Below are 19,203 nucleotides of genomic sequence, written 5' to 3' on the forward strand. Positions count from 1 at the left end.
ACAGAGGGGATGATCAGGTGTCAAGAAAAGGCCTGAGATTTGGCAGGCAGAGCCCTTATGGATGCTGAAGAAGTACAAGAAAGAAAAGAAAAAACCTGGGTACTCAGACTCCAGGTTGCATATGGGAGGCTGGCTGCTGAACAAAATCTTTTCCCTGTAAATGGAACATATTTGGTGTGAAAAGTCCTGAAAGACCACACGTTCCTTTATACAGCAACCTCCAAGAGCGCAGCGCTGAACTTTGCCTGTAGAATCACAAACAAGCAGGGCAAATAGTCTCCCAAGGGGTCACCTGCTCCCAGTCCCCTGTCAGAATCACTGCCAGAGTCAAGCTGTTTGCAAAGAGTCAATCCTCCTCTTTTAATACCTTTATTAGAAGGAAAACTCTACATTTTTCCTTTGGATTTGACTTGGCATTTTAGAGAAAGCATGACAGGGTTCAGCAATGCTTCCAAACCTGTGAAATACCAAGAATAATCCAAAGCACACATCACATTTTTATCAGTCACCAGCTCTTGAGTTCACTCTGGGTTCTCTCAGACTACTCATTTCACACTGGTAAATTCCTAGTTCTCCAAATGTAATAAATGATTCTGCTTGTGAAACCATGTTTCACTGTGGTTTCTACATGCCTAATCTTACAGCAAAGGAGCTGAGACCCATCAGAGCTGCCCTGGCACAGGTGCAGCCATCAGCTGTGGGGCTGACATGAGCAGCACAACACTACACTCTCCCTCCATGGATGGGTGATAAAAATGAGTTTTGGGAAGAGTAAGTATCACAATGATTTACACAGGTTATAGGGCTGGACTGAATGCAGTGAAATAAGGGGAGGGTTGTTTTGAAAAGGAGCTATTCAAGCTCAAAAGCAGTAGTGGAAAAGGCCTTTTAGAATGGGATCCAAAAAGCCACGCCAACTAAGAAGGTTTTCACATTTTCATGCTTCCATGTACAAAGGCACATGGTTCAAACTGAGGTAGCAACGCATTTCAAAAAGCAAATACCACTTCCCTCATTAACTTGAAAACCCTGAAGACATACAGCCTTCTATTTTGAGCATTAAACTAGAAAATCTAAATCACTCTCTGCATGTCCAGTCTAATGTTTGCTACTTCATCTCTATGAATCTCCATCCATTTGCTCTCAAATTGTGATTGTATCAAAGGAGGTTTCCTTACTTTACTGGCTCCCATGACTCCCGCTCAAAGCCCCTGTGAATTGACTGTGCAATTGAGGACTCCATCAGATCGACATATCTAACAACAAGTGGAGCAAACAGGTCTTGGAGGTGTTTGTGGAATTTTCCATTCAACAAATTATCTAGAATAGATAAATAAAAGTATAGTAAGACACTACTGTTACGAAAACCTCTGTAACAAACTACACCGTGGCACTTCATTACACAACGGATTTGTCAGCGAACAGGAAGAACTTCAAGAACATAACAGGAGCTGCCATCAGGCACCAGCTCACAACAAAGACAGCAGGAATGGCTTCTTACTCCAAACAAATAAACAGACAATGAATCTTCTTTTCTATGAATGTCAAACTTACAAATACATTATTACTTCCTGTGAATAAACTGGACATAAGAAATACAGCATGGCAAACACTATGGCTGTAGCAGTAGGAGAATCATTTAATTTACCACAATGCTGGAAATTGCTCTCTAAGGATGACTCCCTGGCACCCTGATCTAGGACCTCACTGGAGGCAATGCCAGTTCTGCCACCAGCTCCCCAGGGAGCAGTCAGACCACCCAGGAGAGTGACAAATCCTCACAGGTTTTGAAGGCATAGGCCCATGTGCTTTGAAGCAGAGCCTTATTGTCCAAAGCACTATTCTTCTGAACTACCCCTGCTTCCATTTACTGTCATATTTTCCTCCCTTCAATAAAATCTTTTAAAGCAGGGACTGGTTTATGCCATGTTAATAAATGCAGTACACACACATAAAACAATACACACATTTAATGACAGCGAGATAGAGTACCTAATTCCCTGCTTATCAGGCAGCCATTACCAAGAATCTTGAGAAGATGAAGCAAAACAAAAGCTCATTATCTTATCTTTGACTGAGACATTGGATTTAAAAGGTGTCTGTGTGGCTTTTTCTAGTGGAATGGAACAAAACCAAGCTGATGCTAAGAGAGGATGTACTGTAAATCTCCACCCATCTCGGTTCGCTGTACAGTACGGAGAGGCTGAAAGTATTGTCAGTAACCTGAGCTGCCCACTGAAAAAGAAATGATCAAAATACAATACATACAGTCACTACGCAGGGAATCGTTTAGAAGCTGAAAGAGTGGAAAGCTGTCCCAGGTGTCTGGGGGTTGCACCTCTAATGCAGCATCCATATCCACGGCAAACAGCGACAGGAAGGTCTCCGCATGCTCAACCATTAAGTCAGACCACCAAGCAAAGGCCTTCAGAGTTGGCAGAAAGAGATAACAAAGAAGTGTATTAGTTCTAATAAAGCAAAGGGAAAGCTGTTAGGTCCCATATCTAAAGAAAACAAACAAAATCAAACCAAACCAAGTTAAAAAAAATAAAGAAAGATGCATCCCATTGAAACTACCTTTATTGTAAAGAGAACAGTGCTTTTCAAGTGCTAGCCTGCACAGAGTGCTCATCACAGGAGTTAGGGACTGCTACTTTAATATAAAGGTTTCTTGCAGAGGATCTGTTCAGAGCTCCACCGTAAAGGCACACAGCTGTAATGTGGCAGAGAAGGTTTCATCTGTTCAATTTACAATAAATGACTTTATTCATCTTTAATTATGCTAATTATCAGGGGAAAAAAAATATTAACTCATTCTTATTCTAAAGTACAGAAATTTTGGAGTTTCTTCAATGAGCTTATGGGCCTTCTGCTGTGTTTTCCAACAGTTTAATTTTTACTTGGATTCACTGCTTCTACTTGTCTTGAAAAATGAGAAGCCTACGACATTAATAACTGTCCTGAATCACTCACACTCTCCTTTAGAGACACTTCAAACATCACCAGTAAACAGCACTGTTCATTTTACATGGTTAGCTATACACACCCATAGAAACATAGTACCACCTTCATAATGCTGCTGGTTAGGAAAGTGATCCCAAAGCTCTATTTATCAACATGCCAAGATTGGGGGAAAAAAATAAAAATTAAAAATAAATCTACAGCAAGCCTAGATTTTTACAGAGGCAGGGGGAGGGACCCAAAACAAAACAACATATCTAAACTTGAAAACCAAAAAATGCCAGTGAAGTAACTCATTCTCATGCACATGGGTCCTTAAAATTGAGTGTGCGGGCTCTCTGACGTGACATTCACATCGTACACGGCTCAGATGTGAATGCTGCGAATGCATGCATGCGTGTTTAGTAATCACTTCTGGCTGGGAACATGCAATATGAGAAGTGCTGTCGTTAGGACCATGTGCTGTCATTTTGAAGCGATAGGAAATTACTCAGGGACTTAAAAGGATCTAAGAAACAGCTTTCTGGCACTCTGGAAGAAAAAGAAACTTCTAGCATAGGCACAAGACCAAAGATGAAACGGGTAAGACTAGGGAATAGATGAATTCATTGGAAGAGGAACTGCCAGTCAGGGAGGGGTATTTTTTGTAGATTTTAGTGGACATAAATAAGCAGAACGGAATTTCTCAGGGTTCAGTTTTGATTCAATGATGAGGAACTGCATTGATGTACAGAGCACAACTCCAGCTGCTGGTTCACTTGGCCATGGAGAGAGGAGCAGTGCCCCTAAGCCAGGTTACTACCATGGACCTCTTTAATTCTTCCTATTTTGGCCACAATTTTCAGTTGTCACTGATATTGACAGGGTTTTTGGGGGGGATTATTTCCCACTCTTTTGTTCCCCCAAAATACAGAGCATTGCCTTGCAATTATTCCATGAGCTGATATAAAACTATTGTGAAGACATGGATAGGTTGGACATGGCACTGGGTGTTATGCATCTAGAACATATCCAAGATATAAAATAACAAAAATAACCAATTAACACCCAAATTAGTAGTGGGCCTACCCTGTCATGGAGGTGAAGATGTGGATGAGGTGGGTTATATCATGAAGGCATGGCTTAAGTGCACCTAGGGGCAGGCTCGGCAAATGCCATGCCTGGAGCCGCAACACCAGCAGGTTACTGTGTCCCTGCAGGCCATGGCATGACAACAATGTGGCTACAGTGGGCTCCTTCATCTGCAAACTGCCCCCAGCCTCCCAAATGGGGAGGAAGTCATCAGCCACCACTGCAGCAAGACCTGCCCTGGGGTGCTTGGAAAGCTCAGGAGCAGTGGTAACAATAGCCCTGGCTCTTTGCAGAGTAGTTACTCTGGAAAAGCTGAGACTGAGATGAGGGAGCTTGGAAGGCTGAGCACATGTGGCAATGCTCTTCAGTTCTTCACACATCTGGTCTTGGTGTCCAGCTGAGTGCATGGCTGAATGCCTGGTAGTGCAACATCAGGCACTGCAAAATGCATAGGAACCAAAACCATCAAGACTCATATCTGCTCCTGATGCCTGCTCAAACCTTCTCCCCAAACCACAGCTGGGAAACAAGTGGGTGCTGAGCCACGGGGCTGTGAAGGATCCTCTCAAAATGAGTAGTGATCATCTGAGGTTTTCAAGGAGGATGCCAGGGCTATCCTTGCACAGATGTGTTTTCAATGGCTGTGCCTCTGACTGCCAAGAGCCTGCTACACTGCATCCCCATCAGATACTGCCCACAGGTCTGCCGGCAAAGAGCAATCACTAGGAAAGACCAATGGCAACTGGTATTTTGTGGGGAGGGAAAAGAGGGGAGGCCAAAGAACATCTTCTGCAACAAATTCCAACACAATCATTTCAATCCTGCAATAAAAATCTGCTTCCATGAAAAAAATGAGGAAAAAAAAAAAAAAAGCAGCTCATTTTAAGAGAAATTAAGAGGAAAAACATGTGATCATTTGTGGAAAAAAATATAATATGCCCAAACACAGTTTCTCTTTTGCTGAAGAAGTCATATTTTAGTTCCATAAAGTCTCCAACTTACATCAGGATCCTCAAACCTCCTCCTTCCTAGCCCTGGTGAGCAGGACCTTCCTGCAGTGGCAGCAGTAACATCATACTTTGAAAATGTCTTTCAAGATGGTAACATAGCATTTATTTACCATCTACTTACCTGTATTGCTCGAAACACAATGTAAAGGGAGGGGGGTGGGGGTGGGGAAGTGTGCTTTCTAGCCAAACACACCTATTATTGTATATTTTACAGATGGATACACATGTATATATGTACGACCTCAAGAAGTTAAAATACATATATACATATACACATACGTATACATAGAGAGAGAAAACACCAGTTTAAAAATAGGTGAATGCCATCGTCTCTGGCATTTGTCATCAGTCATCCAGAGGACTGGAAAGGCAGCTAGAAGACATCTGATGGGAGAGATGACACAATGCCAGAGACCTGCTGCGCTCACAGACCACAGATGGAGGCACACCGTTTCTGCTGTATTTCTGCCTGTGCTGGTTTGCTTTTCTCTTTCAGGTAAGACAAACCCAACTGACTATGTGTGGTTCTTCTGTTGTAATGGGTTTTGAATATTTTCCATGCTCTGAGTATTAATATCCTGGGTTCTCATTAGGAACCATCTCCTCTCTGCCTGGATGTCCATGTGGGGAAAAAAGGGATGTGTTTTAACTGCAAAACGTGTTGGCTGTCAGTAAATGAGGGCATTTCTTCAGTAAGTAGTGCAATTCAATTTTTTTGCTGAGCATCCAAAGTAGACAAAAAAAGGGCACCCTGCAGGTCAAACCTTCTCCAGGTGAATGGACAACATGCCAAAAACCCCTCACCTGGAATAATTTGAGACAAAAAAGTGCAACACCTCAGCAATTCTCATTGCACAGTGAGACTATAACATATTCTTGCAACTGCATAATAAAAATAAGTGATAAACCACCCAGCCTCTTCTCTCTCTTCCTCTGGGTGCACTTCCAAGTGTGCAGATAGCTGGCCAACTGCTTGTGCACAGCTGAAATGCCACAGCCATCCTCAGGGCAGGGATTCTGTACCATCAGTGTGCCGGACTACTGGAGACAGATTAGTTTCACCATTCCAGGTCACCATTCAGAACAAGGGACCAAGATGTCTCCTTTCTATGATGGCATTAACCTTCTGTCTCTAATCAAAAGCTTGTGACACGAGAACAGTTTTGAGTCTTCCTCTTGACGAGGATCTCATCAGCGTGTCTGGCTGAATGCAACCAGCCCTGTAACAGCTTCTGCCAGAAGTCTACCATTGTCAATATCATCTTTGTTTTAATAACAGCCCTTCCTGGCTGGTTGTACATCAAGCCTGTGCTGGTGATGAGTGGAATAAAGCTCTCATTATCCTTGGACAGGTTGCAGTAGGTGGTGCAGCACTCTCAAGCACCCCTGACTGTTGTAGAAATGCACTTTATTGCACTCTTCACCCTGGATATTCTCTCTCTACATATAAATACTGTATATCCAGTACAAGGCACATACAGACAAAACCAGAGGAAGACCACTACCATTCTAGGCACTGGTGTAATACTTAGTCCACCTCCACCACAGTGTACTAAAAGTCAGGTGAATGCAAAACGACAGAGGTAACAACAGGCTAAGGAGAAAGTCCAGGCAGGTAGGGTTGTGTTGCGATGTAACTGCAGCGCTTGTAAAATATACCCATTGCTACATGCATGGACCGGACTGTTATGCCACATTTACCCTCCTGTGTCAGGCTACCAGCTCTGCAAGCAGCCGACTCCAAGCTGCTGTTACATTCCTCGGTCAAAGGTTACAGAAGCCAGGGCAACCCGGGTAAAATCCCAGTAGGAAACATGGCACTGAGAGGGCATGCACAGAATATGACAGGAGTGACTCGTTTCGTTCGGTTTAGTCACATACCTCTTTCCCCTGCCAGGATCATCCAAGATTGAATGAATGAACAGTAGAAAAACAGGGAGGAAATTTAAATATGCAATCAGGCATTAGTTGGGTGTTGTGGATTGTTGTGAATTACCAATAAGTTAAATTAGACTGCAAATTTAATATACACTGGAATGATTTTTTAGGTCACTGTGAAGTTATTTATCAAATGTTCTTAATGCAAAATATAGTGAGTATATTATATATATATATATCTCTCTAAATGGGAAGGAAAAGAGAAAATAGTGAATGAGCGCTACATTACCTATAGGCATAACCAATAACTGCTCACTCTGAATTTCAAACTGATCAATGTTCCAATGCGCATCCAAGAGCACCAGATTTAAGGAGAACAGAGGGCTCAATCCTGCAAGTACTTACACAGGGACACTGTCACTTGCTTGTGCTGAGAGCAGGACTATAGCCAGCAATGTCAGCTGTCACCCCACCACATTGTGGGATCAAGTGTTTCCAGGATCAAGCCTCATCATTTTGTGGTTTGTATTTGACTATGACATGGTTTCAGTGGATATAAAACATGAACCTTTTTGTTAAAGTGCTTTGAGGAGTTAAAAGTAGTTGCATTAGGCCTTAGAAAACCCCAAAAATGAGCAACAGAGAATAGTTCATCCTAACCTCTGTGACCAGTAACTGAGGTACTCCCAATAAGCCAAGGCAGAAGAGGTCAACAGGAAACCAGGTGAGTTAATCATGTACTGCAGGGGCCCAGGGAAACCCCTGGAAACAACCTGAACGCTCAGAAAAGGTTAAAAAAAAGAATGGCTTGGGTTTGTGGTGGTTTTCCTTGTTCCAGCTCTGGACAGCAGAAGCAGTAAGCTGCTGCTGCAGGGACCCTGATAATGCTGTCTGGAGGCACAAACACAGGACATTATTTGGTAATACAACCTTTCTGGAAAGTGGAGAGCCTTGCTCTTGTGTGTAGTTGCTGGTGAATATATTTGGCCATATTCAGCTCCTGCTGGCGCTGTACAAAAGGCTGCAGACTGACGCGGAGGAGAGCAGAACTTAATTAATCCCTCCTTTAGCCCTCCCTCCCCTCTGCAAAAGCAATCTTCCTGGACTGGACTTGCCTTCGTCACGCTCAAACACCATTATTTCAGAATATTTGTGGCTTCTGAAGAAGATAACCCAGCATCAGGTGGGAAGACATCACACAAATATACAAAGCTCCCAGCAAGCCACCAGAGCCCGCTGGAGACCTGGGGGACACGACCTCGCAGGGCACCGCTGCTCACCTCCGCATGGTGTTCTTCGTTTTGCTGTAGGACTTCAATTACCAACTCTGCCAGACGTATTGTATCTTCTAACTTTTTAGCTGGTGTGACTAACCGGCCTACATTTTCTGTAGTACAAGAACTTGAGTTAAAAGGGAGGCAGAATGAAAAGCTAGACGTACAGCAAGTTATTTTAGAGGTTTAACTAAACATTAAAAAAAACCCCAAAAACCAAAAAAAAAGCAAAACCAAAATTAAAAATTCAAATTCCCATAATATTCTACAGCTTTAAAGATCTTTTCATGCATGTGTTAAATGCTTATATAATTAGTACTGAGCAAACCAGAAAGCCACATTCGTTATTATACTATGAAAATACAGTGCTCCAGCTCCAAATTTCACGGTACTGTCAGAGTTGTTTTGCTTTATGGTGAGATGGTGCCACTCTATTAGCTCAAATAAGAACATTGCATTCCTTAAAGACAGCATCTGGCTGCTAATATACGAACAATATGTAGCCTTCGATGTAGATGATGCATTTATAGAAATCATCTCTATATTATTTAGAAAAAAAAAATTAATCTGAAGATCAATTGAAGATCAGTTCAAACAAATCTGTCTGCACTTTTAATAAGTCGTCAGACTCGAGCAATTTAAATGTCACCTGCTACTGAAAGAGAAAAAAACTGCAGGTCTGCCTTTGCTCCAGGATTTAACTCCACAAAGATCAAGGAGCTAACGCATGCTGGAGGGAGTGGAAAGTGGTAGGTCCCACGCTAGGTGCTCATAGGTAAGATTTATATGGGAAAACAGATGCAACTTTACAGCAAAAACCCCGCAAACAAACCAAAGAGTTTAAATCCTGGAGCTTGGTGTTTAGCTGTGTTGAGCTATTTTGCAGTGTTTTCTGAAAACTTAAAAAAAACCCAATGAAGCTATATACTTCCAGGTAATTCATATTATTCTTTGCATGGTCAATATCTCAGGCACTAACAATCTGGAACATTTGGAGTATTTCACTAGAAATAATCTAGAGAAAAAAGGAAAATTTTCATTGAAAGAGAGCTTCTGCAGAGCTGGCTGAGGGTAACTGGAAAGGTTTCTGTGAGCTGACACCATGGATCACTTCCCAGTGGTGTGTAAAACCTCCCTGTGACGGTTGCCCCGAGGAGAAGTGGAGCAGGAGACTTGCTCCCCAGTGATTTACCTATGCTGCAGCACATCACCATATTAACTACAGGTACATCCCTCTGGTTAAACAATCTGGTGCCAGTCCTGGCTCTCCAGTGCAGCCAGAGGGAAGGACAGTACTGCATTTTGGTAGCTACACCATACCTTTTGCACTGCTGTATAATGTGGACTCTCCATGATATCAAAAGTGGGTATAGTGCCCTAAATCAAACAGCCAAATGAATCTGCAATTCAGTGTACAAGAGACTCCTGCGTCCCCAACACAGCAAAATGTTAGCAGTGCATACACTAAAGCATGGTTACCAGCAGCCACCCTGAAATTTACAAAGGTGCCTGGCTAAGCCAGCATGCAAGGTGCTGGCTGGGCATCTCACTCCTGCCTTCTGCATGCATGAGTTTTTTGCTAGCGTTTACATCTTCTTTACTGATGGCACAGATGTAAACATGCGGTTGGACACAGGTGGCACTGTGCTACTCTACTGGGTCATCTAGGGTGAAGTCTTTGCCTTGCTGAAAGCTCAGTGAGCTTCAAGAACTTAATTAACATCCCCCAAAATTTTGCCTGCTCCTAGTTTTCCCTGACTATTTGTTTACAGGTAATCAATTTCCCATGCAAAGGAAAGCTGTAATGTGCACACATCTGGGCAGGCGAGTGAGGGGTACACAGGCTGGTTTTCAGAGGAGCTCAGCAACCTGACCAGCTGAAGCCTGGCTTTGCAGGTGCTCAGTTTGGCTAAGAGATGCAACGTGGTAAAGCACCATGCAAATGAACATTTTTGCTGATTTATGCCACAGAGAGGGGCCTTGGGAGTTTCTTCTCCACTTTTGTTTTTTTCTTCTCCTTTTGTTTCTTCCTTTAATGGAAACAAACAAATAAAAAAATCTACATTCCCCTCACTATGATTTATTGGGCAGATACTGAAACTGGAGAACTGCTGGTTAACTTCTCATTCTTTCTCTATTCAATTCAGCTACAAGAAGTAGAAACATCTTTCTTTTGGAAAAGGAATCTACAGACATGTCCCTTGGTAAGCTCTGGTTGTTTCTGCACCTCCATGGACAAGGGGAAGCTTCTCCATTGATCAGAGCAGCATCAGGCCCATTCTCATTTGCAACACTGATCTGCTCTCAAATACAACTAAAAGACAAAAGTGTTAATAAGAACAACTGCTCAGAGATGCTGTCTTTAAAGAAAATATTGATGCTTATACAACTTTGGCAGCCAGCAGATGTCAATCTTAATTTTTTTTTCTTCTTATTTTAAATATTTCCCTGGTTAAGTTACTATACATCAGAATATTCTGCTAAGATAGCTGGAGCACTGACAGTTACATGAAACGTATACGATATACTTATCAAACATTTCATCCAACATCATGTAAAGCTCATACATATTTATAGTTTTCATGCAAAATGTTATGCAACAACAATGTTATTTTGTGCTGACGTTGATATTTGAAAATGTTGCATATGTCAGACATTGCTAGACAAAAAAAATGTGGACATTTTGAAATCAATGCTACCTCTAAATCTCTACCACCTACCACGTCACGCTAGGTATTTTGTATAAAGCTGCACATGAGAACTAGCTTTCTACTGCTACACAAGCAACTGCGAGACTAGCAAACCACTGAATAGAAGGAAGGAAGACTATTACAGTACTTGGCGGCTGTTTGGCCATGCCTTTGAACATATGATTTATCATGTTAGTCTGCGTTTGAGGAGATGATGGTGGCCCAGCCGGTGGCTTAGGCTTGGACGGACGGGCTGCTTGTGCATGACAGGGAGAGACGCCAAAAGTAAAGAGACAAATGACTTCATAAACAGTGACAAAAAAGGATGGAAACTTCGAAAGGAACATAAGCAGAAATGATCAAATACAAATGGAATAAGCTGCTGGGTTTTTGCTTATCGGTACTTGAAGTATTACACGGCAATGACACCATTTGACAACACGTATTCTAGAAGCCAGCAGATTCGAACGTCCCACGGCACTGTGCAATCAGAAAGCTAAAAATTCAATGCAAGTAGGAACCTGCACTTCATGCAGCCAGGTGAGGAAACTGAAATTGGTTAATTCAGTTAAAACTCTGGAATTCATAAAAAGGTGAAAAAGATGGCTTGAAGTCAGCGCCCCAGTGCTTAGGTACGTTTAGCAATAGAATAATGAGCCACAGGAATTAATTGCTTTGCAAATATCTATTACACATTTTAGAATTAAACGTCACTGTTGGTTAAAGGGAGCTATAAAATATTCTTGTGCAATTTAAACATGTAAAAAAATCTGTCACTTAAAAATGTGTGGTTCCTGATCGTTTCCAGCTCATTTAATTATTTTCAACTTGGAATTCTAGTGGCTTTTATATTCTGGGTTGAATCATATATAAAAACTTGCCAGCTCTATCAAATATGTTACTTGCTATTCCAAATGTTAGAATACTGCAATCAGGACTTGACCCATCTGTCATATAGTTTACAATATCAGCATAGGAAAAATTCAAAGAAAATAGCCTTTCCTTTTACATACACCCAAGGGAATAAATTATATACTGTGAATATATTAACACAATAGTTTCTATTCCATTTAATAATAGTTTTGAGCAGCATTGTGACTATTTTTAATAATGCCATTTGCAAGGAATCTGGCATATTTATCTGGACATTCTATTGCCAAAAGTCCTTGCCATTTTGATTGCATTTTCCAGTGGGGGGGGGGGGGGGAGGGGGGGGGGAGGGATAAAAAAAATCAGTTGGCTTGTGCAAAGTAGATTTCTGATTGCTTTTACTTCTCACAGAATTATAACACTTATCAAAGAATAATAAAGAATATTCAAATAAACCATTACAGAGTATGATTTAGGTTGGTTCCCCTCTCCACACACCGAGATAGATACACATACATACATAAACACACACACAATGCTCACGTGTGCACATGCACACACACACACACACACACACACACACACATTTTTAGTCTTTTAAGCTTTGTAGTGATTTATTTCAGGCTCTCAGATTCAAGCTACTGATTTCTGGCTTTTTTGTTATTGTTGTTTTCTGATAACAGGAAAAACAAATCTATTTGTCAATTTTGAGAGTCATCCTGATCCTTGTTCAATGTTTACCATGGGTGGCTTTGTCCCCAGAAACAAACCTCTCAGCCTGAAGTGACAAAAATAACTGTTTTTTGGGCATTGGCCTAATGACTTTCACTGTAATTTAAAACATAAGCAAGAATTCAATTTGGCAAGTCACTGATGGCTCCTGAGCTCAACATGTAGATGTAGGAAGAATATTTTACTGCCCATCACTCTGGAGAGCAGTTTGCATGGCATCCCTAGACAGGAAGGAACCATGGGGAGAGGAGACCACAGATCACCCATATGCATCTTGCAATTGCATGGTGGGAACCCCTTCCCATCCAGGTCTGCTGGGCTCCAAAGTTGGGTGTGACAAAGAGAAAGAGCTCCTTCTAGGAGCATCAAAGTTAAAAAGAAAAAGTGTCCCGGAATTGCATCCTGCTGCACCTCATGGGGCTGTGATCCCCAAATACCCTTAACTGTGAATCCAGCTCCTTCATTCCCATTGAAAAGTAGATCTCAGACTTCATGGACTTCCAGACCTGCACAGTACTGGATGGGGCTGACTTATGCAAGTGTCTTCTGTATTAGGAAAAAGCCATTAACAGCAAAGTAGGAGAAGGAAAAGCCAAGAGATGCAGCAGTACTGGGATTTCATGAATCGCTACTGCAGCACGTAGAAAACAGCTTGGAGGAGGCTCCTGCTGAGCAGTTGTCAGCAGAGTGCCCCGGGGTGGCTTTCACTTCTATGGGAGCTTGTGAGAGACTCCCCCAGCACCTCAGCCTGCTCCTAGCATCTCCCTGACACCACTGGCTCTTGAAAACAAACTTCCACAAGGGATCACGGCAGGTAAAGCAACAAACTCTTGATGTAATTCTGACCTGGCCCAATCTGCACAAATACACAGATTTTTTGGTAATTTAAATTTCTCAGACCCAAATCCAGGGCTGCATGATGGCTGCAAAACAACCTGGAGCTGAACAAGAGGAGAGGAAGAGTTCTTGCTCTTCCTAGGGGTATCAAATGTCTTGTGAGCCCCATCCCACATTTTTCTTTGTTGCCTCTTTATTGGAAGAAAATGTAAAAGATTACAGTCTGGCTAAGGAAAAGGATCCATTTCCTCTGTAAATTTAAAGAGAAATGGGGCTGTGCCTGCAATGCCCTGCAAGGCACAGAAGTTTACATGCTTCTCTGGATCCAGGTCTTGGAGATGACCCAAGAGGTCCTTTCACTGGGTGTCTGAGCTCCTGCTTGGAGCACAAGAGATGTGTAAGGCTGGATGGGTTTTCCGGCTCATGCCAGTGATGCAGTGTGAGTGGCAGGTGTTCTTTCACTCTGGCTTTACTTTCATCTCTGTCCTTTTACTCTCTAGTCCCTTCCCACAGCCAGTCAGCATCAGAAACACTCTTGTATTTGTTGCTCACATTCCACATGGATAAAATCTAAACACCTCCAGCATTGAAATCAGAGGCAGGAGCAGTTTCTTCCTTACTAACAACCTGACAAAGGGCTTTCCTGGACCACTTTCTGCCAAACATCTTTATGCTCCTGCACAACGCTTGCAAATAAAAGACTCGCAGAAACCCAAATTACTTGGCAAATTCTGGGGTCATGCTTGCAATAAGCTGCAGCCTGCAGTGAGTCTAACAGGTATATTAGAAAATCTGTGCTATTCTGGGCATCCCTATTGCATACAATTCACTGTGTGTGACTGACTATGGGCTTTTTGGGGCTTTTTTTTTCCCCCCCAACTTACATATTTCTCACTCAGCATCATGATTTCTGCTAGATGGGCTATCGACATATCAGCAATAGTGAGAATTACACTTGCAATAGGAGACTTCCAATTGTTAACTTTTGGTATTTTTTTTCATATAATTGTAATAATTAAAAATATATGACCCCTGCCAAAGGCTTTGGTATGCAAGTGTTACGTGTGTGTGTGTGTGTGCTCATTTTGTGAGCCACTCAGGAAAAGGAGCTGCTCTCAAGACAACCATAGAGAATACCAGACTTAGCCTGAGGACGAGGCAAAGCAGCCTTTTATTACAATCACGATGTGAATTTGTGTGTTTCTGAAACACATTTCAGTGATGATACCATTTTTCCTTTCAAAAATGAAAAGATGTCTTGCCTTAAAAGTAAGGAAAAAAAAAAATCACAGAATTGGTCTTTTTCCAACTCAGAAAGATTCTAACTCAGCTCTCAAAACTCAGCATGCTGGAAAAATTGATCTCCTGACTTTCTGATCATTATTCAGCCTAGTGAGGGATTTTTGTGTATCTGAATTCTATCTCATGCCTCAGGCAGCAAGTTGCTCTGCAGTTGGTAAGAGACTTGCAAAAAGATAACAGCACAGTGCAGATCTTTGTGATTTCTGAAGCTCTTGTAATAACTTTCATGCTGCTGCATGCAATCTTGAAAATGATTCTTTGTTAAATGCAACTGAATACCACTTCAGGGATGGAACAAATAAAGCAGCAATTCAAACACAAGTTGCAGCTACACCTGACTTCAAGGGCATGATCTATTAATGACTTCAGTCTCCATTCCCACATACAAAGGCTGATGTTTTCATACATTTTGCATCCATTATTTATTCGGATAATGGAATTCTATTTTCTTTTTAAGCTTTGTGGTTTATCACAAATGCTGGGAGTGATTGCTCAGGGATAGCTGGGCTGACAAATCACACAGGATCTCTCTGTGACTGAGACCAGGTTAATCTCCAGGCATCTTAGTGCAATTGCTAGCATTACAAATATGTGCACAGAGCTTCCCAGGCTGAGAAGTAGAAATAGGGAAGGTGAGTGACACAAAGTGAGCTTGAACCAGTATGAATGTCTAGAAAAATACTGCTGCTTCTTAACAACCTGATGTGTTGCTCCAGTCAAAACCCAACTACTCTGCACATGCTTGCTCAGCTGAAGACATTTTCCATGCCTGCTGAGTTGAGTGCTACATGCAAGATGCTCTATGACCAGTGCCAGCCAAGGCTGAGGGACTGTTCTCAGTCCTTCTCTGGTAGGTGCACACCAGCCGATGCAGGCACCTAAGAGATGGCTGTCTCTGCTTGAACATTGTGGCTGTCCCTCACTGCTCCATGGGCAGCACTGATCCCTGCACTGACCTGGTTTCAGCTTTGCATCACTGGTGGGTTTTGGAGAGAAGTCAGACTTCCCCACCAGCCTGGAAAGGAAGGACAGACAGATCCAGGGAGAATGGTGCATGGCAGACACACAGCCTGGCATGATGCTGCACATCCAGAGCTCTGCTTCCGGAAGCAGAGGGTCCGGTGAGTGTCTGGGACAAGTGAAAATCTGGCACTTTTGGATAGCCCAAGAGTATCTGGTTTCCCTTGGTAACACAGCAATAGGACCTCAGTGGGTCTATCTGCTCCCCAGTTACTTTCCATTTGCAGTCTGTGCCCCATTGCTCTGCTGCCCTGGCACCAAGCAGTGAAGTAAGCTGCCTCCATCCCCACATCTTCTTCGCTTCTCATCTCTATGCATCAACTCAGCAGTACCACAAGAAGCCTCTCTTCAGAGAGACCAAAACCAAATCACAATGTGAGAGATACTTATTCTGAAAACTTAAAAACCCTCTTACACTAAACACAATAAATTGTCAAGCTGACAGCTATCACCTTGGCTGGCATCATCTCCAGAGCTGCCTGTACCCAGTTCCTGCAGAGAAAGTGGCACTTGTGTGCCCCAGTACGGCACAGTGCAGCACATTTCACAAAGTCTGTGTTTAAGGGATGGAGAAATTATTAATTTTTAAAGGAATGATGGATTCTTGACTTATATAAATAAGCAGACGAACACTTACTAAAAGGTTGCACTTATTAATCTGAGTGTTAGTAGTTTTGTCTGATTAATAATTAAAACAAGTCATTCATCTTTAATTGTTTTAGTGTAGTGTTCTGTTTAATGTCCTATTTCAAATCAATATTTTTAAAGCAAGGCAAGAGACCAAACACTTTCCAGGAGAAAGGACATCAAAGGGTGGCATTTGTGTGTTTAAGAAGCTTTTTTTCCCAGTATCTATTTTTTATTCTTGCTTCTGGCAAAATAAATAAAAAGTCAGGCCACAAACCCAGACACTTTTGACTCCACTTAAGCTGAGGAACTGGTTTCAAGTTAAGTCCTGCTGACCTTGCCTGAAAATTTTTCACTTAAGACAATGGGAGATTTGTGGGCACGAAGCAGCAGAGTCACAAACTCTGTGTCCTTTCACTCACTCCAAGCACCGAGAAGAAGCAGTTTTATTTTAAAATGAGCTGGGCCATAGAAATGTCCTTCTGAATTTCTGAACTGTGAGCACATGATGAGCTGCTGCTGCCAGTCACTGCACAACAGCTCAGTGCACAACAGCCTGTACTCGCTTAATGGTCACAGCTGGGATCATTCTATTGGCTGCTGGGTTATTTGCACCTCTCGTAGCTGTAGGGAAACATTATTCCCTATTTTATAAATATTTTTTTCTGCATTAAGAATTAATTTTACTGTTAGGCAACAGTTTTAGATCATGGGCCAGATTTGAGCTGAGGTGGCCTGGGGAAGCAAGGGCAGCACCTGGTTCAGACTCTGTGCTGCTTCTGAAAAGCCATTTCCCTTTACAAAACAGAGCCGAAACCAATCCCATCCCTTTTTTTCCTTTTTTTTTTTTTTCCTTTTCCTTTTTCTTTCTTTTTTTTCTTTTTTTTTTTTTTTTTTCCACAAAACAGAACAATCTACTCACAAAAAGATATGAACAGGTCAGGCTTCAAGGACTTTCCAACTAGGACTCTGAGATACAACAGAAACGAAAACAGGGGCTGCAGAGCTCCACCGTCCCTTCTGAAGAGAAGGGCACTTGAGCTGCGCCTTTGCCTTGTTACATGTCACCACAAGTTATAAACGAGAGACAAACACAACTTCTGTCCCACTGGATACTTTGTTACACATTAGCAAAAAAAAACCAAACTAAACAAAAAAAAATTAAAAAAAAAAAATTGAAAACCCAGTCCTCCCATCAGGTCATAAAACAGAAGATATGAAAAGCAAAAATGAGTGTTAGTTTAGCTATAAATGTGCTTGTTAGGTGTGTTAAATTAAATGGCCAAATCACCAACATCTTTTTCACCCAAAATGAGCTGCAGTGCTTTTGGAGAGCAAGAAACTTTCTCTTTACAAAGACTAGATTCTCCTCTAAAACTGTCTCCTAAGAAGACACTACATTTCTATAAGGTGTTTCTAATCTACGCTCTATTCTAAGGAAGGAGGAAAAGGAGATTACGTAGACAGCACAAATTAACTCCTTAAGTATCAATGCATCTCCATTTTCAGCCTGAAGGAGTACATATCTTAAGGAGCTATGAGAAAAGAAAACGAAATAAATATAACTCAACAGTCCTAGCAATTTATAATGCATATACAATTGTTCACCTGCATCCTTTTGATTCTCTATATGAAAGAGAGAAAGCAACAAGGAGAGAAAAGAGAGAAACAAGAACAGATATGCAGGATTAATGAGCAAGTGGATCGCACAGCCCCCCAGTTATGCGTGATATATGACATTTGAAAAGAAGAGAAGTTGCCCCGTCTCGCCCCCCACCCCCCAAAGCATGGGGTTACCAAAAGAAGCTCCTTTCACGGAGGTGAAAGAAAACGCTGCACAAAGAGAAAACCAGAGAGGGCGAGCTCTGAGGACACAGAGGGGATCTCCGAGTGACAGCGGGACTGGGGTGTCCCCTCCAGAGCTCGGTGCAAAGGACTCAGTAAAAAATATCGAGGAGGAGAGCGAGTATAAAGCACATCCTTCTGCTTGAGAGCTAACAGACAGGAGACATGTAAGATCTGATGTACAGAGAAAGGACAGCCTCATATGATGTCGTACACAGGATTGGGTAAAGATCTTCTACGCAGGCAAAGGAACGGCTTTTTCCAAGTGTCCTTTTTCTGACCTCTAGCTCACTTCTCCCCGATGAAGCTGCTACCTTTTGATTGTGTACCAGTGACAAGCACTTTACAAATTGGGGTTACACAGAAGCAAAGTAAAAATGCATTCAGGTCACGGACATAAAGAAGAACTGAAAAAACTTACAGACGGATCTGAGTTTATCACAAACAGATGGGTTCATTGTCTAACCTGGTTTAGGCTGATAAAAAGTGACTGGACTTCTCACACTGGGTTTCACAGACAGAAGCAACAGACAAGCCAATGCTAAAGGACTTGAAGCAAGGAGAGTGAGTTGGTTTGGATCTGGACTTTCTTGAGGTAATGAAAACAGAAAGAGTGAGGACAGCATGGAGAGGAGGGTGGTAGGTACTCACGAATGGTTAAATCCATCACTTGAGAGGCCAAGCAGAAGACAGGATGCTCATACATTTCTCTCTTTTTCCCTATAAAAGAGGATTTGGGCATGCAAGAGGCTTAGGTCAAAGGTAAGAGGTTATAGGTCAGAGGAAAACTTTTTATTAGGTTAAAAGGAAAGTAGCCGTAGAGTATTTTGGGATACACACAGAATAAAAAGAAGAAATAAAACAAAACAAAAAAAAGAGGGTTAAAATTGGAGATCTACTGGATTAACCATTCAGCATGCCCATGAGTCACAAGAGAAGCTGTGACCATGACTCTAGAGGTTTGCTCTGAACTGTTTGCAAGAATATAATGATCAAAACGTCATGAATAGAGGGAAATAAGAGTATCATTGGTTTAAGGCTCCAAGATACTAAGGATTTCAGCCTTCAGTATCTAAGGCTTTCGCA

At 42.0% G+C, this 19,203-nt stretch overlaps 1 protein-coding gene across 16 annotated transcripts in view; it reads right to left on the reverse strand.

Annotated features, from left to right (window-relative positions):
- CADPS (calcium dependent secretion activator) overlaps window positions 1–19,203 on the reverse strand; it is a 228,509-nt gene that overhangs the window by 50,708 nt on the left and 158,598 nt on the right. For 6 of the 16 annotated variants that reach the window (XM_068154253.1, XM_068154252.1, XM_068154251.1 and 3 more), the window contains 3 exons: window positions 8,201–8,307; window positions 2,269–2,425; window positions 1,179–1,320 (listed from right to left, as the gene is read on the reverse strand). In XM_068154253.1, coding sequence (XP_068010354.1) covers window positions 1,179–1,320; window positions 2,269–2,425; window positions 8,201–8,307 — 406 coding nt within the window. Of the gene's footprint in view, window positions 1–1,178; window positions 1,321–2,268; window positions 2,426–8,200; window positions 8,308–11,032; window positions 11,138–17,880; window positions 17,899–18,768; window positions 18,838–19,203 lie in introns of all 16 variants that reach the window. The other 10 variants (XM_068154246.1, XM_068154245.1, XM_068154247.1 and 7 more) reach the window with 3 other exon arrangements.

The sequence above is a fragment of the Melanerpes formicivorus genome, unplaced genomic scaffold (genome assembly GCF_026170545.1).
Source record: "Melanerpes formicivorus ecotype bairdi unplaced genomic scaffold, bMelFor1.0.p_v2 SCAF_28, whole genome shotgun sequence".
Classification (NCBI taxonomy): domain Eukaryota; kingdom Metazoa; phylum Chordata; class Aves; order Piciformes; family Picidae; genus Melanerpes; species Melanerpes formicivorus.